The sequence below is a fragment of the Cervus elaphus genome, chromosome 3 (assembly GCF_910594005.1).
Source record: "Cervus elaphus chromosome 3, mCerEla1.1, whole genome shotgun sequence".
Taxonomy (NCBI): domain Eukaryota; kingdom Metazoa; phylum Chordata; class Mammalia; order Artiodactyla; family Cervidae; genus Cervus; species Cervus elaphus.
Window position 1 is genome coordinate 47,046,043 of NC_057817.1, and position 27,539 is coordinate 47,073,581.

Consider the following 27,539-nt stretch of genomic DNA (forward strand, 5'->3'; position numbering starts at 1 on the left):
TTTTCCCATGAATGCTTAAGCCAACATCATAATACGTGAAGTTGAAAGGGGTTTGAGAGCCATGGTTTTAGGAAGAACCTTTGATTCTTAACTCAGAGGTTCCTGCAATTATTGTGCTTATTAGATTAAGTGTACACCATAAACTCAGAACTTCAAAGGTGAAAAAGAAATACTGGATTCTCTCCATTCCCTCCAATGGTTAATGCAGTTCTCTGCTTCCTTTCCCTATGTCTACCCAAAAAAGAGTGCCAGAGTGAAGGCCTTCTGAGTTGTCCCATTTGTTGCTTAAATGATGTCTTCATCTCTTCTGGAAGGAACAACTTGAATATTTAGCCAAGTTGCTTGGAAGCAAGTTAAATGGGCTCCAGCACTCCTTTCTTGATAATATTTGGGTGTCTTTTATACTTCTCTATGAAAAGAAAATTTACTGCGTGGCAAACCAGGCCAGCAAGATTTCTCAGCAACTTAATTTAGAAGTGAATTATTCTTCTGAATAGATCCATTCTTTGTTTGAGTACAAGGCAGTCTTTTCATGTGTTTCCCAAATAAGCACCCTAGTTACTTCTACCTGAGTTTCCACTAGTGTCACTTAGTATAACAAAATGTACTTTTTCCTAATAGAGGTTTTATGCTCTCCAGCATGCCCCCTCCCTATTACAGTTCGTCCTCTGGGCTCCTTTTATCTTAGTAATAAATCTGAAATTTGTGAGACTTGTTCCCAAACTTTAAAGCTAGCTCTCTGTTCCCTTTGGCATAGAATTTAGGTTTTATTTGCCCCCAGATAAGTTTTTCCAGGAGAGAGTTTGGGACTAAGAATATTTATTTTATTATAAATAAAGTAAAAGCAGAATGTCCTATCTAGGAGTTACAACATTAATAAATCTATCACTTATTTCATCAACCATTTTCTATGACTTTGAGGGAAGTATTTAAGCTCTTAATTTAAATGAGGAATATATTTCATCTCGACCTCATGGTGATGATAATTTATTTGTAAAAACCTTTATATGGTATTGGTGGTTTGGGTAGATTGCTTTATAATGACAGTGAAACTTTGAAAGAAGTCTGTTCCACTATCAGACAAAGAATTGGTCAATTTCTAAGTGATTTTCAACTTAGAGTTTTTAAGAAGGCAGTGGACATAAACAAACTTCTTTTAAAAACAAATATACCATGTATGAAGAAAATTGTTTATTTTAGAGATTAGAGCATCAATATCTCTAAAAAGAAAGCCAAACAAATAAAAATGGTTTTCTCTGGCAACTGTCTTTTGCTGATAAAATCCAAAGAAGAAACTGTTTTGACCAGTTCCTGCTTTGTGATACAGTCTTAGAATTGCAGCAGAAAAGCCATGATGTTTACTGATTCTCAAAGAAATCAAAGGGTCACCCTACTGTGAAATTTGTGATTGATTAGATCAGAGTATTGGTTGGCCAGATGAGTCTATTAAACCCAGCTACATCCTGCAGTGAGGTCATGCCAACGCTAATTATAAACTCGCTGGGACTGAATATAGCACATTTATGCTTCCCAGCCCACCTTACGTGATCACACTGAAAAGCAACAACAGGAGGGACTTTCCTGATGGCCCAGTGGTTTACAGTCTGCCTTGTAACGCAGGGGGCTCGGGTTCAATCCCTGGTCAGGGAACTAAAATCCCACATACCACAGGGCAACTAAGCCTGTGTGCCACAACCACGGAGCCTGTGTGTTCTAGATCCCACGTGCTGCAACTACTGAGCCTGCCCGTCACAAGAGAGACCGCACGCCACAAGGAAAGATCCTGCAAGATGCAACGAAGACCCCACATGCCATGACTAAGACTTGAAGCATGCCAAATGATAATTTAAAAACCATTAAAAGGAACTGGCAAAGGTCGTGTGTGTTTGTTATGAAACGATAATAACAGGAGACCCAAAGGTTCTGTGAAGTTACGTTTTTGGACTGGGTGAAATTCTTTCTGTCCCACGTTGGGTGAACATCATCAAAAGCTTCTGAAAGAGACATTTAGAAGCTGCTTAAATATTGAGTGTTGTTTTCTTGAAGCACACTTTCAGGAAGAAGAACAAGAGATTTGAATACACTATTACCTGAGCGCAGCCATGCTAAATAAAAACCTAAGAAGAATATTTCGTCTATGATCAGAGATTTATACAAGCAGAGCCGGTGATTATCATCAGCCACACAGAACTGAAAGCAGGGTATATGATTTATGTCTGTTGTTAAATAAGTGTATTTATTTCACTATGAAAGGCGTGGAACCACATGTAGAAAATTTGGGAGAGAGAGAAAAGGCAAAAATCAGTTACCATCAATCCTATGCAGCCATTGTTTTAATCTTCATCTCTTATCTTTCATCCTTCTTCTTATTAAACCAAAAAATCACTTTTAAAACTTGCTGAAATTATATTTGTTTTTATAAATGCAATTTTAAAACATATCATCCACATAAACATAGATTTAATATATAATGTGATAAAGCTCAAAGGTATAATTACAGAGCAGCAGATGATAACATGTAGTATTTGAAGCAATATAGCTTCAAACTGTTTTATTTTCAATAAAACTGGATTGTTTTATTTTCAACATATTTGCACTCTGTTCACCCAGCCCTTTTCCAATGTTAAATGTACTACAAATACAAATATTTTGAGTAAGTCTTGGCTTGTGGTATGCAGTTCATGAGTGATTGTTGTTTTACTGTTGCTAGTTATTATTACTGTACTTGGTAATATAAATAACCAAAAGTTATTAATTATAAAGGCATACAGCATCAAATCCTTTATAATGCCAACCCAGATATGTTTTAGAACAAAATGTGAAATGATAGATATTATCTAGTTAAGTGTAGAGGGAAGCACAGCTGGTAGAAGTCATTTAAAACACTTGAATTCACGAAATGCCATCTAAGAAGAAGCCCATTTTTAATAATCATTGATTTTCTTGAAGGGACATAATTAATGTTCTTGGTTTCAAAGGAATTCATTCAATTGAATGACCTTTCCTGATGATACTCCCTTCATCAGACTTCTTGCAATTTTCTGCCTTCCCTTAAACAGGGTAGGAATTAACTCTTTGATGACCCTTTATCCTCAAGGCCCTCCTAATGAATGAATTTAGTAAAATTAATTCACACAACATTTTTACCCACCCAGGGAACCCCTTCACAGTGGTCTTATGGAACCACTGACACAAGTCAAAGAAACAGTTGCAGTGGAATTTTGGTTAATGAAGGTGCTCCTTTTGACCTGGTAAAACCGTGAAGTGCTTTTCAACTTGATACAGGTGTAGACAGTATCCCTACAGATTACCTTCTAAGGTTAACCTTTTACATTATCTTACTCATGAAGTTCTTAATGTGTAATTCATTGATATTGTGACTTACAGCAGAAAGTTGTGCCAGTGTCTACCATGTATCTCTCATATCTTCCATGTTGGAAAATAAATTTCATAATGCATGTAAATTTTTTATACACATGTAAGAAAGGCTGTATTTTTTTAAACCTCTTCCTAGCCCATGTTTATGTAATCAGCTTAATTAACCGATCCAAATTCTGGATATCTCTGCAGATAACTACAGAACCACTTAGTCTGCCTAACTCTCATTTTGGTATCTGTATGATTTATTGATTGTTATTTATTCCTAAGCAAGAGCATATTGTTTCCATTACAAGTCCTTTTAATAACCCAGATGAGAATCAGTTAAGCATCGAAGCTCTACAGTGAGATTATACATTACTACTTTCAGTAGTTCGTGGCCATTCAAGTAACAAGCATCATCTTCTCAACTAGACTCAGTGGGAAAGTGAAAAATGTTTACAATGTAAAGTTTTATGGCTCATTGTCATATTGCAGAGGTGGTTTTTACATTTTTAGACTTTTCTCTCCATAATTAAATTGAGATGTTATATAAACCTTCCAAAGGGAATGATACTGAAAAATAAATGTTAACACCAAGATCATTAAATTTTGGACTTTGATATCTTCTTTTGCACGTAGGTTTCTGCTTTCACTATCACTTATTTATTATGTCTTTCCAAATTCTGATAAAAAAAAAACCTCACTTCACATTTGAAAAGAATTAAAGAATGACCCAAGAAACAGATGGATTTTATAAGGGCTGGTTGAAGATTGTTTTGACATCACCTATTTCCTTCAGAGCATTTTTCTCAATCCTTTTAAGCTAAAAGACTACCTTGTAAATATCTTGGATATGTGTTATTAATGTTTTGAAAGAATCACTTCTCTCCAAGCAGTCTTAATTCTAGAGTTCTAAAACCCAGAAGAGAGAGTTATGCCTACACAATATTTTAGGTGTCGTGTGTTCCAGAATTCCTATGGTGAAAAATGTCAGTATTCCATCAGAGGGATGATGAATTGAGAAGTGCCTTCCCACTCTCTGTGGTTTCCATGGTGCTGATTGTCAACGCCTTTTGTTGTAGGCAGAATACTTCTATGAATTCCTGTCCTTGCGCTCCTTGGATAAAGGCATCATGGCAGACCCAACCGTCAATGTCCCTCTTCTGGGAACAGTGCCTCACAAGGCGTCAGGTGGGTGGTCTTTGCCTCAGAGAAAGGTTTATGCTTAAAATATAATAGTGGTGGGAATACTATTTTAGATCCAGATGTCATCCATCAGAGAGATTACAGGATGTTTTCTTGAAGAGAGCTGTTGATTTTAGGGCAAATCAGTTGTTACGTCCCAATTTCCTTTGGACAAAAGATTAGGATAGGCGTGAAGAAATGGAAGTTTTAGAATTTCCTAAAAATTCAGTTCATAAATGATTCCAGATTAAAAAAAGAAAGTCACCATATGAAATATACTTGGCAACAAGTGCTAATTAATGTAATGCATTTAAATGTGGCAAAGATACAAACTAAGTGATTGAGAGGGAATGGGATAAATCAAGAAAAACTTCCCCTAAATGAACATTGTATTTAATAGGAATTTGAAGTAGAGAAGAGACATGCAAAGTGGTAGAAAAGGGTTCAGTCTTTCAGATCTAATCATCCTTCTCTGGTTAGAAAGTACAGTATGCAGTTAGGTATTTAGAACTTTTCAGCTTACAAAGCACCAATTCATGCATTATCTAATTCACGTTCTGGGAGAGAGTCAAGGCTTGAATTACATCTCCATTTTACAAATTAGAAAATCTAGGCTTGTGAGGTTTAACTGACTTTCCCAAAGTCATATATTAGTAGTGAGTGGTGGAGCTGAAACTGGAGCCCAGGTTTTATGACTTTTAGAAAAATACAGAGATCTCTTATGTTAACATGTTGCAATATTTCCTTCTGCCTTGAGTCTATTTTTCTTACATAATTGTAGTAATACTATATATTGTTTTTACATAATGTTTTTCTGGCTTTTAATATTTTAACATAAGCATTTTCCCATGTCATTGCAGATTTTTCCAAAAGTTGTTCTTAATGCCCTTATAATATTCTATTTTATGAATATGCCATAATTTATGTTTCCTTATTGTATGTTACTTAGATTGTTTTTAGGTTTTGTATACTAAAAACATCACAGTAACCATCCTTTTTTAAAGTAATAGATGGACAATACATCACGACTGTCAATACAAGGGCCTGCACAGAATGGGCATTCAGAAAACACTTGTTGGATTAATGGGTGTAGCAGAATCTTAAAGTTCATCTCATTATTTTGTTAAAATAGTTTCTCAGAGGTAAAATTATTGTGTCAAAAGATATGAACTTGAACTTTTTTAAAGGCTCTTAGAACAAATTGCCAAAATCCCAAATTGCTTTCTGCAAAGGCTGCACCCATTGGTACCTTGGCTAGCAGTGTGGCAGAGAGCCTTATTGCAGTCTCATCAACATGGGTTATTAATCATGTTAGCTGTTTAGCTGGCTTAAAAAGTGAAAAGTGGTTTCTCAATGTTCTTTTGATTTGATTTTTTAAATGCCTATGGAGGTAGGAGTCTATTTTCTTGTATCTGTTAGACAATGTAAAATGTCTGTGTGTTTTACTCATTTTTTGTGGTTCTTTTCATTAATTTGCAAAGCTCACTGTAAAGTATTTGTTGATTGTAGTTTTTTTCAACTTATCATTTACGTTTTATTTTTTTTGAGGAGGGTTTAAAATCCTGTGTGGTCAAAACTATCTTTCATTTGTGATGGACAGCGTTCATTATTTGTAGCCTTTTTAATGATGGCCATTCTGACCAATGTGAGGTGGTATGTCATTTTAGTTTTGATTTGAGTTTCTCTAATAATTAGTGATACTGAGCATCTTTTCATGTGCCTGTTGGCTGTCTGCATCTCTTCTTTGGAGAAATATCTGTTTGGATCTTCTGCCCATTTTCTGATTGGGTGGTTCGTTTTTTTGATATTGAGCTGTATAAACCGTTTGCATATTTTGGAGATTAGCCCCTTGTCAGTCACATCATTTGTGAATATTGTCTCCTAGTCCATAGGTTGCCCTTTCATTTTGCCTATGGTTTCCTCCCTACAGAGCTCATTTAAATTGATGAAACAGGAAATCAGGCACCCTTACAGAGTCCGTTTTCAGGTTGTGATTATCTACTACTTCCAGATGTATCTGTATTGACACATCCCAGCACTCTAAGAGTTGGGGACTAAATAAGCACAGAGTTTTTCTAATCTTCTGGCTTAGGTGCCCATGTGATATAGACAGGAAGAGTGAATCTGAGTTTCTCGTGGGTCATCCCAATGCCGCTGCTATGACTCACAGCCCTCTCAGAGGATTTGCTTCTGATCGAGATGGAAGCTCCCATGAAGGAAAAGGCCTTGGGTTCCGGAGATACACTTAACTGAGGTTTATAGCCCCAAGGATGTCATATCCATTTCCAAATACAGGGACACTGCAATTCTGCTCAGATGATCGTGCTTGTACTATTGCATACTGCTGCATCATGGAGAGAAGAAAGTTCTTAGAATATGACCACCAAATTCTTAGAATAGGACATTACTCAGTCTTGTGCCTTGTCAATTGATGTTCCTTTTTGGTCAAAGATAATTTTCTATAAAATTTTTCTTGATATTTTTTGCTCTTTTAAGAAGTGGTCAGGAATAAGAAGTATACAACGTGTCTCTCAATTTTCATTTTATATTTTTGAATTTCTCTTTCATCGTTTCCTGTTATTAAAAAACTGCAAACTCATTTAACCCTTTGAAAATGCATTAATTAAATTAATTGCACAGTGACACCTGTTCAACTTAAAATTAATCTTGTATCTTTGGGTTTCTAATCTAATGCTTGTCTCCAAAATCTTCCCAGCTTTATTAATTTTTTGTGTCTGGTGGGGGAAAAAAAGCTTACTGAAAATCTACTTCTTGGGATGTTGAAACTGTAAGGTTTTGAATATACAATATATTTCAATTGGTTACATTTAGAGAAAACATCATTTACTAATAATTTAGAACCTTTATAAATCAAATGTCGAGGGGAAAGTGGATGATGCATTAAACAAGGTAAGACTAAAAAGAACAAACCTTCTGGGATGAGGTGATTCATGCATGTGTGTGCATACGCACACACATGCACTTTACACAGATAACCTCCTCTCCTACCACATAGGCTTTTGGAAGCAGATGTAGGGTTTGTTTGCAGAAACGCAGGTGCATGAAGTTTATGGGAATTTTGGTCCATTGCAGGGCAGTTATTCATTGCCTCATTAAGCTCAGTACCCCCAGCCTGAGCCATGAGGGTAACTTGAATTATTAAAAAGTAATCAAATCAGTGTGTCTTGCTCCTAAGCATCCAGGTAGCATTTGTTACTCCGCTGGCCTATTTAATATCCTCAAGCTGCTAAGGTGTTCTTTTATCCTACAGACTCCTATGTGCCTAAGCATTGCATGAAATAGAAAACTCTTGATCTTTAACAGTTAGGAAGTGCCTGGCTTCTGGCGTCAGAAGGGAATAAAAACAGGAAATACAAACCGCAGGGTGGTTCAGTAAAATGCCTGAGTTGGATAACAAAAAACATTTTCCATCAAGCCAAGGCTTGGCCTGTTGGAACACACTGTCTCTGTCATCCCATGAAACCAAGGCAGCAGGAATGCTTCTCAACCAAGACCATCAGAAATCCAATGCGTAGGAATTGTCAAATAGGTGTTCATGCTGGGCGGACCATCTTCTTCTCGGTGACCCCCGTTCTGAGCAGAAAGTGAGGCCCAGAGTAGATGCTCAGTAAGTATTGCGGGGAGAATGAATGGTTGTCAGCACAGCGTGGAGCATGGATGACTACTTGTGTTGAATGCCTTATATTCATGGAGCAGCATATAATCATGTGATATTGAGGATGAACTCTGGCCTAGCCTGCCTTTCTCATTTCTTCCTTTGTTGGGAGGCAGTGGCTTGCATGACCAAGGCTGAGATTGTGTGAGCACCGCCGGTCTCAGTGTAGAAGAGCGTTTAATCAGGATGAGTTTCTTGTTTACGTCTATAGAAGAGTTAGTTTATGTGCAGTTGGTGGCACATCAGAGTGTCCTCGAATGCCATGTGAGTTATGTTCAATCTACTTGAGCTTTTCTGAGTTGCTGTAATTTACCCTGGTCTCGATCATACAACCTCGATGGCATGGAATTCACAACATCTGGCCTCATTTGCCTCTAGCTTTAGGTAAAAGTGGCTCTCTGCTCATAGGCTTATTGCTGCAAAAGCCCATGGTGACTTTCACGTTTCTGTTATTCCTTGGAAATAGAGAGCCTGTGCTTGTTTGCCCCTTTGAGGTCTTTTTCTTTATGCATGTGTTTTTTCTGAGTGCACACTGTTCATATTTTACTCTGTCTCCCACTGCCTAAGGGGTATTTCTGTCTCTTTCTGTGCAGGTGTGCACATGTATATGTGCAAGTGTGTGTCTGTGTGTATAAAGGCATATGGATGTGTCTCCCATAAGGTATATCTTTGTTACTGTTGGTGCCTAGTTTGTGACAATGTAGTAGGTGCTGAGGTTATAGAAACACATACCATAGGGTCCTTCCCTTTGAGAATCACATTCTTAGCAAAAGATTTGTTGTTTGCTGTTGTTTAGTGGCTCAGTCGTGTCTGACTCTTTTGTGACCCCATGGACTGTAGCCCACCAGGCTTCTCTGTCCATGGGATTTCCCAGGCAAGAATTCTGGAGTGGGTTGCCATTTCCTTCTCCAGGGGATCTTCCTGATCCAGGGATCAAACCTGCGTCTCCTGCATTGGCGGGTGGATTCTTTACTACTGAGCTGTCTGGGAAGCCTAGCAAAGGATGCAGAATCATAATCATCTCATTAGATTATAATGCAACTGTATACAGAGGTATATGTGAAATGATGCCATTGGGGGGTGTTAGGGAAACCTACAGAGAACGAGTGCTGTTTAATTTGGGTCTTGAGAGGTGAGTGGGAGAACTCTGGACAGAAAAGAGAAAGAACATTCCAGGCAGCAGAAGGGGTGTGCAGAGTCAGGCACTGCGGACATGCACCACATGTTTGGGAACTGAAAGAATCTATTTTGAGTTGAGCACAGGTTATATACACGTCACTGAAAATGAGGCTAACTAAAGTCAGGTTTTGTTTTTCTAAGCAAAATTCTTTGAAATATGTTTAAAAAGGTGTTCAATTATAATTCATATTACCTGAACGGTCTTACAGATAAAATTTATAAACAGAAAACAGGACAAGTAGAATTTGCAGAAAAGGAATAAAATTTCTATTTCACATTTCAAAGCTGAAAAGTGGGCAAGTGTAATTAGTGCAATTTATACAACTTTCATTAATTTCTACTTTTACTTTAAAAGTGAATTTATTGAAACTCATAAACTATGTCCCTCCTAACTTCTGAACTTTATTTCCTAGTTCCTTTCAAATCATTCTGTACTGAGGTTAACATAACAGTTATGTTTACATGCCTCCTATATCAAAAGAGGTGAATATACGTAGGAAAATATTTTTACCTAGGGTGAGAGGATTTTTCATCTGTTCATCTTTCACTGGAAGTTGAATTTGTCAGGTTGAAACTACAATATATAAGTAAAATAAGCACAATTTTAAACCTAGAGTTTATTATACCTTTACATGATGAAGATAGAAAATACTTCCTGTTATATTAATGTTCATTGAGTATAATCTTAGATTGGTAAAAAAAATTCTTTTCTATTTATTTACTCAGAAGATGAAGATGTCACATCTTTAGTTTTCTGCCAAGATTGCCTCAAGTTTTCCTATTCAAAAAGATAAAAGACTTTATTTTCCTCTGTTTGCATTTGGCTTAATTTTGCAGAACTATGCTATATGTGTGTTTTTTTAATAACTTTTTAAAATGAAAGACATGTTTGATGGTGAACAGTAACATTGCAGTTTTAACCTTTCCAATGACAGGTCTTTCCACGCCAAAAAAAAAAAAATTTTTTTTAACTACATTAGTAGTATTATTATTGATCTTATGGCAAAAGGAGGAGACTGAGGCCTGAGAAGTTTAACTAGACCATGTGATCCATCCAAATCAATGGATCACAGCAAGTGCAATTCTCCACCTGATCCTGTTTTAAGCATTAGACAATATGCTCCTAAGACATTTATGCATCTGTTGTGAAGTTACAATATAGGCAAATTGAACTTAGGTTATAAAAATTGAGACCCAAAGACTCCAATAGTTGCAGACTCAAACATTAAGCTACTTTGAATTCTAACTGGTCTGTAGCTTTAAACATGTGTCAATGTTTGCTTTATTTTTCTAGATGTTTTGAATGATTAAAATATTGAACTGTCGCAAAATATCTCCAAAATAAATCATTGAGACGTCAGTGCCACAAAAGCCTGGGGTTTTTAATCTTGTTTGCTAAAGCACCCCCCTGCTTAGAACGGTGTCACATGGTAACATCAGGAAGTGTTTACTGAATGGATGAACCCTTTGTGTGAGCTCAGTTATGTCCAGCTCTGCCGTTTCCTACTCCAGGGGATCTTCCTGACCCAGGGATGGAACCTGAGTCTCTTGCTTCTTCTGCATTGGCAGGCAGATTCTTTACCACTAGTGCTACCTGAAAACTGCTTGTATTTTGACTCAAATTTGTATTTATCCATTTAAAGGGAAAAATTCATCTTGAAAACTCTAAAGAAGTTACTTATGGCATGTTTTCTTTCTGTTGGACTTTACATCCTCATTTTCCTTCTGTGGGATTGCTCAGAGCCATGTTGTTTAGGTGGGACTATTTGTGGCTCAGACGGTAAGGAATCTGCCTGCAATGCAGGAGACTGGGGTTCTATCCCTGGGTCAGGAAGGTCCCCTGCAGAAGAGAATGGCTACCCACTCCAGTATTTTTGCCTGGAGAATTCCATGGACAGAGGTGCCTGGTGGGCTATAGTCCATGGGATGGCAAAGAGTTAGATACAACTAAGTGACTGACACTCACTCATATTGTTTAGGGCCAGGGAACTCTGTGCATCTTGGTACCTACGTTGAACTTAGAGGCTATGTTGACTAATCACACATTTACATGAGAATGTTCCAGATTGTCTAGAAGACCCCCTGATGACTTGAGCACATGGACATGTAGTCATAACTTAGATTTGTAAATGGTTTGCTTTTAGCACATCTGGAAATATGGACAAACTAGTAATTATTCTTAAGTGAATTTCCCATACATATATAAGACATGTTCTGATATTTGATATCTAAGATATGTTTTGCAACTTAACAATGCTGATAAACAGAAATGAAGATGAGTTTGCATACAAGGATCTTCTCTTCCATCCGAAGATTTTGAAAGCTAAAAAAACTCTGAAGTGCCTTGAAGAGAATTAGGTGGGCTACAAAGTAGAGGTCAGTAAGGTCCAAGAAAAAGATAAATCTGAACAGTGTGGTAAAGCAGATTCTGAAAGTTCTGTCTTTTAGGTTCTTCCATGTTCCAGACAATTACTGGCCTACCCATCTGTCCAAGAGTCATGAGAAAAACACTTTATATCTGAACAAAGTGAAAATGCATTGTAGAGTTAACAATTGAAAGAAATTACCTGTCAGCTCCTTCACCTTCTTTTGAAATGGAAATCCCTACAATGGATTTTAGTGTTTTGTAAACTTACATTTTCATATATAAGATTTCATTTAACCAAGGTTTTCCATGGGGACATTTTTACTTTGGAACTTCAGAAACAATTTTGGTTTTTCCTCTCTTTATAGTTCTGTTAAACTGTCCCCCACCCCCCCACCATTTAATTGATTATTTGCAATGGTCAGATCTCAAGATTCAGGAAAGAAATTCATGTTATTTGGAGAAGGGCACAGTAATGAACACTGACAATGCCAAAGCCTTGAGAGTAGGTTTTCAGTTGCCAAGCATGTTAAGAAGATTTTATGACCAGCTGGTGTGCAGTGCCTTATGGAAGACAGAAGATCAGTTTCTAGCTCATTTCTTCTTATAAACCTAGGGAGAGGTTTATAAAAACTCTTAAGGGAAAGAATTTTTCTTGGTGTGGTATGATTTTCCCAAGCTTGGCAATAACCATAACCTGCCATACAGAAACAAAATGAAGCAGAATTTCATATGTATGCCCCTTAGTAATATTTCTCCTATTCATAAGGAAGAACTGGAATCTAGTGGATCAGCTAGATCAGTTTTCCCCAGTGGATATGTGATGGTAATCCTGTGGATTTCAGAAATGTTATATAGTCAGCCTCTCAGCCAATGGCTTGAGCCAGTTTCTGCCTAATGACTTGTGGGTACTTCACAGTTGGTGGCCCCCTCACCCCCTTGTACACCAGCATTAGTTCCCACTCTCTGCAGAGTCACACCCAGATCCCCAAGTGATCATCCATCTCACTGAAAAGAAGTAGCTCCTATTCAGGAACCTAAACCATTAGATATACGTCTATTGTGAGATTATTTCACCACAGCAAACTCTCTTCTAAATCCCTAAGATGTGAACACTTCTTAATATTGACCAATAGCCTGAGGAAATACTAACTTCATTAACTCGGTCCAATGACTAGGGTCTAGTCTGAGTTGTAGTATATTTCCAAATGAGATACTTTGTCACTTTCAACCATAGAGAGTAAAAGTAAACCAGCTTATAGAGCTTTATTTAATGGCTTCTGGAATGTGATTTTTAGCTCTTTTTGAATTAAATGGAGGCTGGTAAAGATGCTCACAAAGTTTCTTTTCCTAATTAATTAACTAATTAATCTAAGCTACCTATTTGCACCTTTACTTTTCAGAGAAAATTTTACGATCTTTTTTTCAAGATGGTACAAGTTCAGACTATGAACAGATTATCCTCAGTTTTATATTAGTAGGGGACAAATTAATGAGGATCATTAATTCTTTCTCTACCCAGCACAATGTACATGTTCTAGGGTGAATGCCCAGATAGTCAAAATATAGCCCTTACTTTAGTGGAGAAACAAGAATGTCAAATAACGGAATGGAAACATTTTTGTTTTGTTCTTTGCTCTCTTACTGAGGTGTCTGAATGGAATCAACTAGATAAGCTGTTTCTCCATACTTCCTTTTTCTTTAGTTGTTCAAGTTGGTTTCCCATGTCTCGGCAAACAAGATGGAGTGGCAGCATTTGAAGTGAATGTGATTGTCATGAATTCTGAAGGCAACACCATCCTGCAGACACCTCAGAATGCCATCTTCTTTAAAACATGTCAACAAGGTAATCAGTGACGGTGACTCGAGAGAAGACATAAAACTTCCAGGTGTGATTTGGACCAAAAATTGTAGCTAGCTAGCTAATTATTTTGTATAATTATAACCACACCAGTGGGAAGGGGGACTGCTAAGTGCAGGGTCCAGGAATAGTACTAAGATAGACTTGCTCTACTTTGACCCCACTCACAATTTTAGGGATGCCAGTACCCTTCAAAATGCTCTGTCCTTCACCTCTTTATCTCCCTCTTCCAGCATAGTCTTTGGGAGTCCTCAACCTCATAGCAAGGTCACCAGTCATCACCAGCAACTACCACTGCCCATACCCACTGCCAAACGCTTGATCCTTCTGACTTTCATGGAAAAGAGGTCACTGCCATCTCACCAGTGATCTCTGCCAGGCAAAGTCACCTCCCACCACAGCCCGGGGAACCAGGGAAAGGAAGGCCTGTCCCCTTCCCTGTTCTGATATAAGCTCTTCCAGCACAGAATTTTAGCTCTGGAGGCTTTCAGTGCCCTAGAGATGTACCAAGAGGTCATTACCCCCTCTGAAAATGAATACAGAGGGCAATATCCATCATTCTGTCTCAGTGTGAATTGAAGGTTCAGTGCAGTAAATTGATAGGTGAGATGAAGGAAGAACATAAAGCTTGCTTTGCCTTCTTCCATGAGCCCCTTACTGTCAAAAGTAGGATTGAGAGAAGCAACGTCTTACTTTCCTGAAAACTTAAGAAAGTACAAGTGATGTAGAGAGAATGAAGTGGAAATATTGGTATTCAATAAATTACAGTCGGTGTGCTGGGGAAAATGTGACCGCTCACCTCTTCATGCTCCCCGTAATTCACTCCATATGTTTTGAAAAGTGGCTATATAAAGCTTGTTTCTCTTTGGTGAAGCTGAGTGCCCAGGAGGATGCCGAAATGGAGGCTTTTGTAATGAAAGGCGGGTCTGCGAATGTCCCGATGGATTCTACGGCCCTCACTGTGAGAAAGGTAAAGACACGGACAGCCGGCTCCCCTGGCTTGCTCCTTAGTGAGATGGGTGTCACACGGGAGCCCCGCATGTATTTTTAGCCCATCCCCTGAAATTATCTTTCTGGTCACATTATATGGATTCTTGCAGTCTTAAAAAGCCACAGGAAAGCTATTGGAAAGTGTTTCTCCTAGGAGTGGTTTTCTGTTAAATCAATATGTGGTGGCAGGCGCAGAAAGCTGGCACAAGGTCTTCATTCTCTGTGGCCACTTTTACTCTCCTCCACGCCCCCCACCCGGGTTCACTATTATATACACTCTGCTTTGGCATAATCTTACAGAAGTTTTGAGTTTTTCTCCCTCCACTAAAATGGGTTTTTAAAAGAGTATTGTGACCAATTTGAAAGTATCTACTCCAATTAAAAGTAGCTTGAATCACAGTTAAGTCTACACCTGAGTTATGAAGGTGCTCTAGGCAAAAAAGGGAGGATGAAGATCATTTGTGTAGTAAATATATCTGTTCCAGTGAAATCACTACTAAGAAAGTTATACGAAAAAAAGAGATGAACATGAAAATGTTTATTAATCACATGACTGGATGCATATTTAGTCTTTCAGTTGTGTCCAACTCTCAACCACAAAGGTATATAAACCACAAGCTCACATATACTGAGCTTATTTAACAAGAATAAGCAAAGTATTTTTCATCTTCAAAAAAATAAGAATTTTTCTTGTTTGCATTGATTTTTTTCTTTATTTTTTGGATTGAAGTATTTGATTTACAATGTTGTTAGCTTCAAGTATACAGCAAGATGATTCCGTTATTCATACATATGTATCTATTTTTTCAGGTTCTTTTCCCTTATGTGCTATTACAAAATACTGAGTATAGTTTCCTAAGCTACACTAGGTCCTTGTTGATTATCTGTTCTATATATAGTGGTATAAATATATAAATTCCAAACTCCAAATTTATCCCTCTCTGGGCCTCCTTTCCCCTTTGGTAACCGTAAGTTTGCTCTCTATGTCTATAGGTCTGTTTCTTCTTTGCATATAAGTTCATTTGTATCATGTTTTTAGATTCCACATGATAAGCCATGCCATATGATATTTGTCTTTCCCTTCCTTACTTCACTTAGGATGATAATCTCTAAGTCCACCCATTTTGCTGCAAATGGCATTATTTTATTCATTTATGCCTGAGTATTATTCCACTGTGTGTGTATGTATACCATGTCTTTATCCATTCATCTGTCAATGTACATTTAAGTTACTTCCATGTCTTGGCTATTATATATAGTGCTGCAATGAACACTGGGGTGCATGTATATTTTCAAATTCTGGTTTTCTCTGGATATATGCCTAGGAGTGGGATTGCAGGATCATATGGTAATTCTATTTTCAGTTTTTTGGGAACCTCCATACTGTTCTCCATAGTGACTGCACCAATTTACATTCCCACCAATAGCGTAGGAGGGTTCTTCTTTCCCCACACCCTCTCCAACATTTATTATTTGTAGAATTTTTGATGATGGCCAGTTTGATCAGTGTGAGGTGATATCTCATTGTAGCTTTGATTTGCATTTCTCTAATAATTAGTGATATTGAGCATCTTTTCATGTGCCTGGTAGTCCTCTATCTCTTCTTTGGAAAAATGTCTATTTAGAACTTCTGCCCATTTTTTGATTAGGTTGTTTGTTCTTTTGATATTGAACTGGTATGAGCTGTTTGTACACTTCAAAAATTAATCCCTTGGTGGTGACATCATTTGCAAATATTTTCTGCCTTTGTGCAGCTTGTCTTCTCATTTTGTTATGGTTACCTTTACTATACAGAAGCTTTTAAGTTTAATTAGGTCATATTTGGTTTTGTTTTTATTTCCATTACTCTAGGGGATGAATCCCAAAAGATATTGCTGCAAATGTCAAAGAGTGTTCTGCCTATGTTTTCCTTTAAGAGTATTATCGTGTCTGGTCTCATCTTTAGGTCTTTAATCCATTTTGGTTTTTATGTTTGTGTGTGTGTATGGTGTTAGACAATGTTCTAATTTCATCTTCTACACGGAGCTGTCCATGTTTCTCAGCACCACTTATTGAAGAGATCATCTTCTCTTCATTGCATGGACTTGCCTCCTTTGTCACAGATGAATTGACCATAGGTGTGCATAGGTTTATTTCTGGACTTTCTATCATGTTCCATTGATCTCTGTGCCTGGTTTTATGCAAGTGCCATACTATTTTGATGATTGTAGCCTTGTAGTATAATCTGAAGTCAGGGAGTCTGATTCCTCCAGCTTTGTTTTTCTTTCTCAAGATTACTTTGGCTGTTCCAGGGGTCTTTTGTGTTTCCATACAAATTTAAAAATTTTTGTCCTAGTTCTATGAAAAATGCCACTTGTAATTTGATAGGGATTACAGTGAATTTGTAGACTGCCTTGGGTAGTATGGTCATTTTAACAATATTGTTTCTTCCAATCTGAGAAGATGGTATATCTTTCCATCTGATTGTATTGTCTTCAATTTTTTTTTTATCAGTGTCTTACAGTTTTTTTGAGTATAGATCTTTTGTCTTCTCAGATAGGTTTCTTCTTAGGTATTTTATTCTTTTTGATGTGATGGTAAGTGGGATTGTTTCCATGGTGTCCCAAAGCTGGTGTTGGCCTGCTAGTTGCAGGTCTGGGGCCCAGTTGGTCCCAGGGTAGGGTCTGGCCTGTTGTGGGTGGGCTAGGTCCTCAGACTGAGGGGTTGTGATTTTCCTGCATCTGGTATCTGCCTCTCAATGGGTGAGGCTGGTCTAGAGGCTTGTGTAGGCTTTCTGTGGAGAGGGGCCTTGTGAGTGAAGCCGGGTTTTGGCCCTCTGGTGGGGAGGGCCATGTCAAGGGGTGTCTCTAGTGGTGGTTGATGCTGGGAAAGATTGAGGGCAAGAGGAGAAGGGGGCAACAGAGGATGAGATGGTTGGATGGCATCATTGACATGTGGACATGAGTTTAAACAATCGTGAAGGACAGGGAAGCCTGCTGTGCTGCAGTCCATGGAGTCGCAAAGAGTCGCTAAGTCAGACATGACTTAGCAACTGAACAAGAAGAGGTGATTGTGGGCTCACAAAGTCTTTAAGTAGCCTGTCTGCTGATGAGCAGGCTGTGTTCCTACCCTGTTTATTGTTTGGCCTGAGGTGTACAAGCAATGGAGCCTATAGACTGCTGGGTGGGTTCAGGTCTTGGTGCCAAAATGTTGGCCTGGCTTCCAAGAGAGCTCATGCCAGTGAAAATTCCCTGAATCTTCTGACCAGCGTCCTTGTCCCCAGAGTGAGCCACAGCTTCCCCCCACCTCTCCTGGAGACCCTCCAAGACTAGGTAGGTCTAGCCCAGGCTCCTATAAAGTCACTGCTTTTGCCCTGGGTCTTGGTAACACAAGACCTTGGTATGCCCTCCAAGAGTGGAGTCTCTGCTTCCCGCAGTCCAGCAGAGCTCCTGCACTCAAGTCCTGCACGCAATGCCAGACCCCCAGCCTGGGGAGCCTGACGTGGGACTCAGAACTCTCACTCCTGTGGGAGAACTTCTGCAATCTTCTCAGTCTGCAGGTCACCCACCCAGCGGATATGGGATTTGATTGTGTAGAGGGTGTCCCCTCCTACTCTCTTGTTGTGGTTCTTTCTTTATATCTTTGAATGTAGAATATCTTTTTTGGTAGGTTCCAGTGTTTTTTTTTTCATCAGTGATTGTTTAGCAGTTATGATTTTGGTGTTCTCATGAGAGGAGGTGAGCTCAAGGTCCTTCTATTCCGCCATCTTGTTCTGATCTCCATCTGGACTGATTTTGAAATTGAAAGATTGAGGAAATAAGGCAGAAAAAGAAGACCACATCTTACTTAAAAAAAATGATTCTGGGCAAATTTTAATCAGCCATTCAAATGGAACAATTCCAAAATTCTCTTCTATGAAATTGGTTTAAAAAATAACCTTATTTACTGCACAAAAATAATTTTAATATAGCAAACTCCTGTCTTTACAGAGCAACCACTTTAGAGTCAACCCCAAAGCTCAAAAATGTAGACCTGTTATATTATCATATTATTGACATTTCCAAAGTGGTCCTGTTTGTGAAACCCTTTTGGCCTTAATTAGAATTCTCTCTCCATTTAGTCCTTTGCGCACCACGATGCATGAACGGCGGGCTCTGTGTTACTCCCGGTTTCTGCCTCTGTCCTCCTGGATTCTATGGAGTCAATTGTGATAAAGGTAACTTCTTAAGAACAAGGTTCTTTTCACTTTTTTTTTTAACTGGAGGATAATTGCTTTATAATGTTGTGTTGGTTTCTGCCGTACAACCAGGTAAATCAGCCATAAGGACACATTTGTCCCCTCCCCCTGAACCTCCTTCCCACCACTCTAGGTCATCATAGAGCACTTGTTTGAGCTCCCTATGTTATACAAGAACTTCCCACTAGCTATCTGTTTTACATATGGTAATATATATGTTTTAATTAAAAGAAGTATATTTATTATATCAATACCCTTCATAACAGCTTTATAAATAGGGTGTATCACTTTGCTGGTTTCTTTAACATTAACCATAAATTTTAGTGTAGCTTAACACAGTACAGGTTTCCATTCACTCACAGAACGCTCCAGTGCAGGAACCTGATCAGTGGGCAGGGCAGTTCTCCATACAATGACTAGGGGGCCCAGGCACCTTCCATCTATGATCCTGCTGAGAGCTTTGGAGTGCTCTGGTTCCAGCCAATAAACAGAAAAAGATTGGAATAGGCACTGCTTAAAAAAAAAAAAAAAGCCCAAAAGTGATGCACAAAACTTTCAACCACATTCCCTGGATAGGAATTAGCCTGATGACCTACCTGGATGCAAGCAGGAGAAATGTCATTCCTGGTTGGACAGCTGTCTCCCTTTAGGCAAGGGGAGCGTGACGTTTCATGAACAGTTAGCTACTCTTGGCCCATTGCTGTTTTTGTATGTCCCAAATCAGTTTTATGGGTGAGCTTCAAAGACTGAAATAAAACAATCTTTTCCAAATTGCGTGACCTAGAAGTTCACTGATCACCCATTTAATTCTTTGCTCACAGATCACATCCCTGAGAGCTTGGGTCCCTCCTTCCTATGAAGTAGCAGCATAGCCAGATATTACTCTCAGAAAGTAGATTCAAACATGGCTCTAGAGTAGAATAGTGTGATTCATACTCTTGCAAGACACCTATCTACTTTGCCTGGTTCACGTCTTTTATGGAAAAAAAATTAACATCCTTAAAGTGTATGATGGAAAAAAATTAACATCCTTAAAGTATGTGTATTTAATGAAATTATCCTTTTGTCAAAAATGCTAATTGTGTCAGTTGTTGTTATTGTTTAGTTGCTAACTTGTGTCCGACTCTTTTGCAACCCCATGGACTGTAGCCCACCAGACTCCTCTGTCCATGAGATTCTCCAGGCAAGAATATTGGAGTGGGTTGCCATTTCCTCCTCCAGGGGATCTTCCCGACCCAGGGACTGACTCACATCTCCTGTGTTGGCAGCCGGGTTCTTTAGCACTGAGTCACCAGAAAAGCCAATCGCATGAGTAGGGCACTATTTTCTAAAATAAATATTGGATTGGCCAAAATAAAATGGTGTGCTTAATTTTTGAGAAGTGTCTCTTTAGTGATAATACAGATAGCACCAATTAAGATGGAAATGAGCAACTTTTTTAAAATGAAAGAAAAGCTAAAGGAAAGAGCCCTTAGCATGAGTCAGAATAATCATTTATGGTTGTCTGTTATTTTGTGATATGCAAAGTACCTCCATACAATTACCTGACTTTAATTCTAACAATCTTTTTGAGATGTGTAAATAATTATTCATCATAGTCCCAGATAAGCAAAATAAAGTTTATAGACCTTGAGTAGCTTGACCCAAATTCACACCCTCCACTGTACCATGTTGTAACTCAGGCTACCTGTTTCAGAACCTGGCTCCTCTACAAGTGACTCTGAGTAGAGAAACCAATCTCTGTGGGCCATGCTTTTCCTAACTGTAAACGGAAATTAAGCCATGACCCCTGGGCCCCCATCTCTAAGCTAACTGAGAGCACATGTTCACATCTCTACCTTTTATTTGTAGGTGGTCTTTGAAAACTATAGCATTGGAATGAAAACAATTTAAAAATTTTATATTCATAAAGATTAATCACTAATGGCACTGATAATAATAGCCAGTGACTAAAATTCTTTATTGCGCAGCTTCTTTTCATTTGTCTAAATTTAGCATTCAGCCCTTCAGAATTGAGCAGAATTTAATTCTAGAAGCAGAATTAAATTCATATTATCTCAAATTTATTAGGCAATAGAGCCAATCCTTCAGAAATTTGGATGAAGAACGAAGGTACTATCAGATTTTAAAAGACCATTTGTGAGGCTTATTATTGGTGTAGTGTGCATAGACTGACTGTCAACAGTAATGTCTTTCTTATGCCAGGGTGTCTCCACACTGCATGGTCCTATGAAGGAAAATATCTCTGTGTATTCCAGTTCCTTTTACATTTGTAATATTTTACCTTTCAGATGAAAGGTTTTCCTACTTGTTAGACTCCAGTAACTTTTTCTTATTCTTTTGGAAAGTCTTTTGAAATTCCACTTGGTCTCACTGGAGATCTGGGAACATTAAAAGAAATAATGTTTTCTTATTATCTCAACCAAAAGATGCATTTATATTATCCAGGAGGGAGTATAGAGCTTCTGAAAAATGGTTTAATTACTGGCATGGAACTAGACCTTAGCACTACATATTCAAAGAAACACTAAAGATTAACTTTCATTGGCTCTTGGGCCATCTGTTGTAACTGTTAACAGTTGAGTGGTTAAACACTGGCCCAGCACACCTTCAGCCCCAGTGAAAGTCTTTTGGTGTCTCTGGCTCATTTTCTTAGTCCAGAATCATCGCACAACAGAGAGAAACTCCAGTATTATGCAAATATGAAGGGTGTGGCCAGATTCAACAATCAGCTTTGACACATTTGTGATGTTTGTCACATTCTGTAACTTTTAATTAAACTCCTAGGGTCACTGCATTCTACATGTTAGTAGGGATAGTGCCCAGGGAGATCCGGCCAAGTGGACACAGATCCTGATGTTTTCTCATCTCCTATTGTCCCCAGGAGAAACAGGGACAAGTGGGTAGATAGGACATGCTCACAAAGACAACTGTCCTATGCTCACTTTGGCAATACACATGATAAAACTGGAACAGTACAGAGAAGATTAGCACGGCCCCTGTGTAAGGATGACAGGCAAGTTCGTGAAACATTCCATTTAAAAAAAAAAGGTCCAGCCCTAATATTAGCTTCAGTGGCTCAGATGGTAGTTGCCTGCAATGAGGAGACCTGGGTTCAATCCCTGGGTGGGGAAGATACCCTGGAGAAGGGTGGGAATGGCTACCCACTCCAGTATTCTTGCCTGGAGAATTCCGTGACAGAGGAGGCTGGTGAGCTACAGCCTATGCGGAAGTTAGACAGGACTGAGCAACACTTCACTTTCAACAATATTAACAGCAAGTAACAAAGAGGAAGCTCAAAAATCTGATTCTCCTAAATCCTAAATTCTGTCCTCCAGTGCTGTTGTTACCCTCTATGACAGGAAGCTTGATTTTGCCAAGGCAAGTACAGCATGGCCTTAAGCTAGGAGATGCTTACGATTTTTAACAAAAGCTTTATCATTTAGGAAGCATGATATTCATAGAATATTTTAGTTGGATTTCATTTCCACAAAGAAAGCACACACTTAGAACTTTTGGAAATCCTTTCTGATTTTCTTCCTGGATGCTTATTCCAGCTTTCATTCACCTACAGCCAATTTTGGCCTGTTTTATATAGGCCAAGAACAAATAGGCCGTAAAACTGGAATAGCTGAGTTCTTATTTTCATCTCCTTTATAGAATGAGCCAACTTGTCTATTTTTAGATACTTGCTCTCCCCCGTTCTCATTTCTGTCCCGCCTCTATTTTAGGTGCCAGTGAGCAGTGAAACTCCAGAAGCTGACTCTAATAAGGAGGGTTTAGGATGAATTACCAGCAGTATGATTATCACCTGGAAAATCTAGTTTATTGGACTCCCACAACCACATACCCACTTTCTTCATCCCCCAAGCTCATGCTGCTGCCGCTTCCCTGCCTACGGGATCTCATAAAGGGGAATAGGCTGCCCTTTCCTGAAATACAATTACTCTTTCTTGCAAACGTCGTAAAAACTTATTTTTTTCAAAAATTTCTGTTATAGAAGATGCATCTCTGTTCTTCCTAACCAGGAAAAAAGTTGCTTTCTCCTTTGTCCAATCCTAATATTTATGACTTCTCTCCCTTTTATCTGTTCCAAAGAAGGTTTTCTCCTTTTACTCCTCATTCATCTTAAGTATTTTCTTGGGTTTATATCATTCTTCTCCTTTTAAGAGCATAGATATTTACAATAAAATTAAAAAGATATTTGTTTTTACCCACTGTTGCCATTTCCCAACCAGACAGAGCCTAGAGGCAAACCCCTAGAGGTGGGTCTGGTGTCACGTGTGTGGTATCCTGTTATGTTGCCTGAATCTGCAAATGGTCAAGCAGTTGATTACCACTGCTGTCTGGGTAATATGGCTTATTTTATTAAATAAGTAAATGGGCAAGTAGCAGATGCCTAAGAAGTATCACTTAGCCTTGATGAAATGTTGTTGTTAGATTTAAGTGACTATCTAATGCAATACCCTGTTATTCATTCTAACAGCAAATTGCTCAGCCACCTGCTTTAATGGAGGGACCTGTTTCTACCCTGGAAAGTGTATTTGCCCTCCAGGACTAGAGGGAGAACAGTGTGAAATAAGTGAGTACTGACCTGCAATGTCTTTGTTTGGGGTGGGGAACATTAGAAGCACCATCTAACCCCTTCATTTTATTGATGAGGAATCTGAAGTCCTGAAACAATGAATAGCTTGTCTGAGGTCTCAGGCCAGTGGTTTCTTTTTCCTAGATTCAGCCACCATCCATGTTGGCTGACGGTGGGGTAGAGGAGGGACATAGATCAGCTCAGGAGGCCAGTGGTTTCTTTTTCCTAGATTCAGTCGCCATCCATGTTGGCTGACAGTGAGGTAGAGGAGGGACATAGATCAGCTCAGGAGGCCAGTGGTTTCTTTTTCTAGATTCAGCCACCATCCATGTTGGCTGATGGTGGGGTAGAGGAGGGACATAGATCAGCTCAGGGGGCCAGTGGTTTCTTTTTACTAGGTTCAGCCACCATCCATGTTGGCTAACAGTGGGATAGAGGAGGGACATAGATCAGCTCAATTGACTTATTAAACACCCTGACTCGGTTATGTCTGGTTTTGCGCTGTTCTCCAGGTTGCACTGTTTCTTGTGGAGAGTCCATAGTTTCAGACTAGAAATGTAGACCAGAGCTTTAGGACAGCTGGAATTTGTTCACTTACCTGCAGACATAGAGAGTTTTTCTTTCCCCCACTCTGGCACTCACCGCCACATTTCCCAACCAGACAGAGCCTAGTAATCCATCTCAGAGAAAAGGATAGACTCAAGAAAAAGGAGGGAAGTAAGGCAAAGAGCAATAAAAACCAAAAACATCTAATAGCACACACAACAGCATGAATGAATCGCACAGATGTTATGCTAAGTTAGACACACGACAATGCATGCTGCATGATTCCATTTTCATGAAGTTCAAGAACAGGCAAAAGTAATAGATGATCATAGAAACCAGAATAGTGATTGGGGCACAAGAGAACTTTATGGTGTGCCTAAAATGCTCTGTATCCAGATTGAGGAAGTGTCTCTTAAGTGTTTGTTTATGGTAAAACAAAAAACAGTTAATTGATAAAATCAATGCACATTATGCCTTCTCTAGATGCTTGTCATGCTGTGATACAAAAAAAAAAACAAAAAAACAAATTTAAGGGTGGAATGTGGTGGATAATCATTGTTTTGGGAATCAGGATACCAAACTCTTTGCCCTGGCCCTGTTACCTTCCCGTCACTGAAGCTCTCTGCTCAACTCAGAAATGAGCCAACCTCACGCTAGGTTGCTCTGTGACCCAGAAAACAGAGAACACCAAAGCCTGGCTCAGAAAGAAACAAAAGGGATGTGAGTGAGCATGTCCCTACTTTTCTGGAAGTTCTGGAATATGGCATTTTCACCTCCAGCTGTATTATATCCGTAAAACACCACTGTGTTTGCTCTAGCCATAGTTTCTGAAGTTGTACTGGGTTCAGAATTAAATAATACTGACTTATTGTTTTAACTTTCAACCTCTAATTTGTTTGTGGGGATTTTTTCACTTTAATGAGTAATAGCTGAAATGACGATTTTTTTTTTTATAGAGTTCAAATGAAATACTTCTGAAGTTTTCATAGAACATGTAATTAATTGTCAGGATGTGGTTTCTGTTCTTATTAATTACCCTGCCCTGATAAAGATATCTCTGAACTAACTCCCCTCAATTTTCTCCACACACTTACACTCAGACTTCTCATACTTAATTGGTTCATGTTTATGAATCTTTGTTCATGGGTTCCTTTCTCTTCATGGACATATGCTCTTTCATGCCCTTAGGTTTATGACCTTTCCATTGGCAGAGATAATGTTTTCTATTCTTTTTTTTTCCCCTAATTGCACCAAAAATGTGGGCCTTTGAAAGCTCTTGATTATTGCCATCACAAGTTATACTCAGATCCTTTTAGGAAATTTTTTTTTCTATCACCAGAACCATATTGCCAGGAAAAATTAAAATGGGCCTTGTACTGAAAAGTGCCTATAGTGTAATAGAGACAAAAAGTTGAATTATATATCTTATTTTTAACTTGAGATATAATTCACATATGTAAAACTCACTGTTTTAAAGCATACAATTGATATTGATTATATTCACAAAGTTGGCAGCATCTACTTCTAGAACATGTTCCCATCCCCCAAAGAAACCCTATTCCCATCAGCAGTCACTCCTCATGGTCCTCACCCCAAACCCCTGGAATCCACTAATGTACTTTGTGTCTTTTTAGATTTGCCTGTGTTAGATATTTCATATAAACAGAATTATACAATATATGACCTTTTATGTCTGACTTCTTTCACTTAGCATATTTTCAAGGCTCACCTCTATTGTTACATATATCATTACTTCCTTTTACTTGCTAAATAATATTCCATTGTGTGGATATACCAACTACATTTTGTTTACCCATCCATCAGCTGATGGGCACCTGGGCTGTTCCCACTTCAGGGCTACTACAAATAGTAGTGCTGCTATGAATACTTGTGTACGAGTTTTTGTGTGAACATGTTTTCAGTTCTCCTGAGTGTACCTAGGAGTGGAATTGCTAGACCATATGTTAACTCTTTAATTTTTTGAGGAACTGCCAAACTATTTTCCAAAGTGGCTGTACCATTTTACATTCCCACCAGCAATGTACAAGGGTTCCAATTTCTCCATATCCTTACCAATATTTGTTATTGTCTTTTTTAAATAAAATATGTATTCTGACGCTATTATCATTTCTCCTGGTCTCTATTAAAGTTGATGGCTTCTCAAACTTCATTCTGACTTGATTGTGAGATATACTTGCAGGTTAACGAATAAGACTATGATCAGAAGTATCTGGATATATGTACATATGTTTTTCTTATTCTTTAAGGTTCATAAACATTATAAGATTCCTTAACAAACCTTCAGTTTAAAAAACCAAATTATTTATACTGTACTATAAGTGGGTTTTTTAATACCTTAATGGGTTTTATTATTGTAAAGGTAATCTATATAAAGTGCTTGCCATAAAAAATTAGAATATTGGATAAAACAGTTAAAAATCACTTGTAAAATTCTAAGACCCAGAGATGGTGGTTGTTGGCACTTATGGTAAACCACTTTAATCTTTTTTCTATGTGAAGGATAGTCACAAATTTACTTCACAATCTGATGGGTGGAGGAAGTTTAATATCTTTATTTTGTCAATACCTTATCTCACTGTCCTCACTGGTTATAGGTAAAATTCGAACTGTTTAGAATTAGTCAAATCTATTTGTCTTCAGGCAGTGCTTAGTCTCCTTTGGGTAAAAATGTGTGATCTCTCACGTTGACTCAGGTTTCCACTGTCCAATGATAAGAATTGGTTTGCAATATAGTTTTAGGAAAAGGAAGTCTATACTAAAGATATTTATAGAATTCTGAACTTTAAAACAGTCATCCCTTCATGATATTTTGGCTCCATGAGGCTTGAAATAGGAATGGCCTTCTAACAGTCACCTGCAAAGAGATTTCTGTTCTGTGATAACCAGGAGAGAATGTCTTCCTTGCTGGCTGCAGTGAGTCTCAGGGTCCTCACTCACCTCTTGCCAAGGGAACAAAAACATCCTTGGAGGCAATGGAAAGATTCTATCAGCCATTCTCTCCATTCTCTCTGGATACTAAGTTCACATCTCATAGAATATGGGGAACCTTGGGCCCCCCAAGTAGTTCACAATACATCCTCTATCTTTTCTGCCATATGATTATTGTCCCACATCTTGCTTAGTTGAAAAACCCCAGTGCATTGCAGAGTACTGTGATACAATCCAATTTTGAGCATATGATGGGATCAGATGGTCCTTTGATACAAATGGAAATTCAGAGGCAGATATTCCTTTCCTTAAATTGAAGTTGGATCTTGACCACAGAGTAAATGCTATTCTTTGTGTCCAAACCTAGCAAAAAGTGTTCTTTTGGATTTTAACGGTTGATAGAAAGGTGGCATTCAAGTATTAAGGTTGTTTTAATACCTTTCTGGGAAACATCTCTGTGTCAGAAAAGCCTATAGCTCTAATGGCATTTCAATTTTCTGAGAGACACTAACATCTCAATTGTCTCTCTAATCTCCACAGTGAGTACATGTTGGTTTATTTACATGTGAGGAAAGTCATTTTGGATAAATAAAAGAAAGTGTTTTTAGCAAAATGACTTTCATATGG

General features: G+C 38.4%; 1 protein-coding gene and 1 non-coding gene across 3 annotated transcripts in view; both read left to right on the plus strand.

Annotated features, from left to right (window-relative positions):
* WIF1 (WNT inhibitory factor 1) overlaps positions 1–27,539 on the plus strand; it is an 81,680-nt gene that overhangs the window by 47,365 nt on the left and 6,776 nt on the right. For both annotated transcript variants that reach the window (XM_043888017.1, XM_043888007.1), the window contains exons 3-7: positions 4,443–4,551; positions 13,471–13,611; positions 14,501–14,596; positions 18,716–18,811; positions 23,319–23,414. In XM_043888017.1, coding sequence (XP_043743952.1) covers positions 4,443–4,551; positions 13,471–13,611; positions 14,501–14,596; positions 18,716–18,811; positions 23,319–23,414 — 538 coding nt within the window. The remainder of the gene's footprint in view (positions 1–4,442; positions 4,552–13,470; positions 13,612–14,500; positions 14,597–18,715; positions 18,812–23,318; positions 23,415–27,539) is intronic.
* Positions 21,770–21,876, plus strand: LOC122686184. The gene has a single exon (XR_006338645.1). It is a non-coding gene; the product is annotated as a U6 spliceosomal RNA (small nuclear RNA).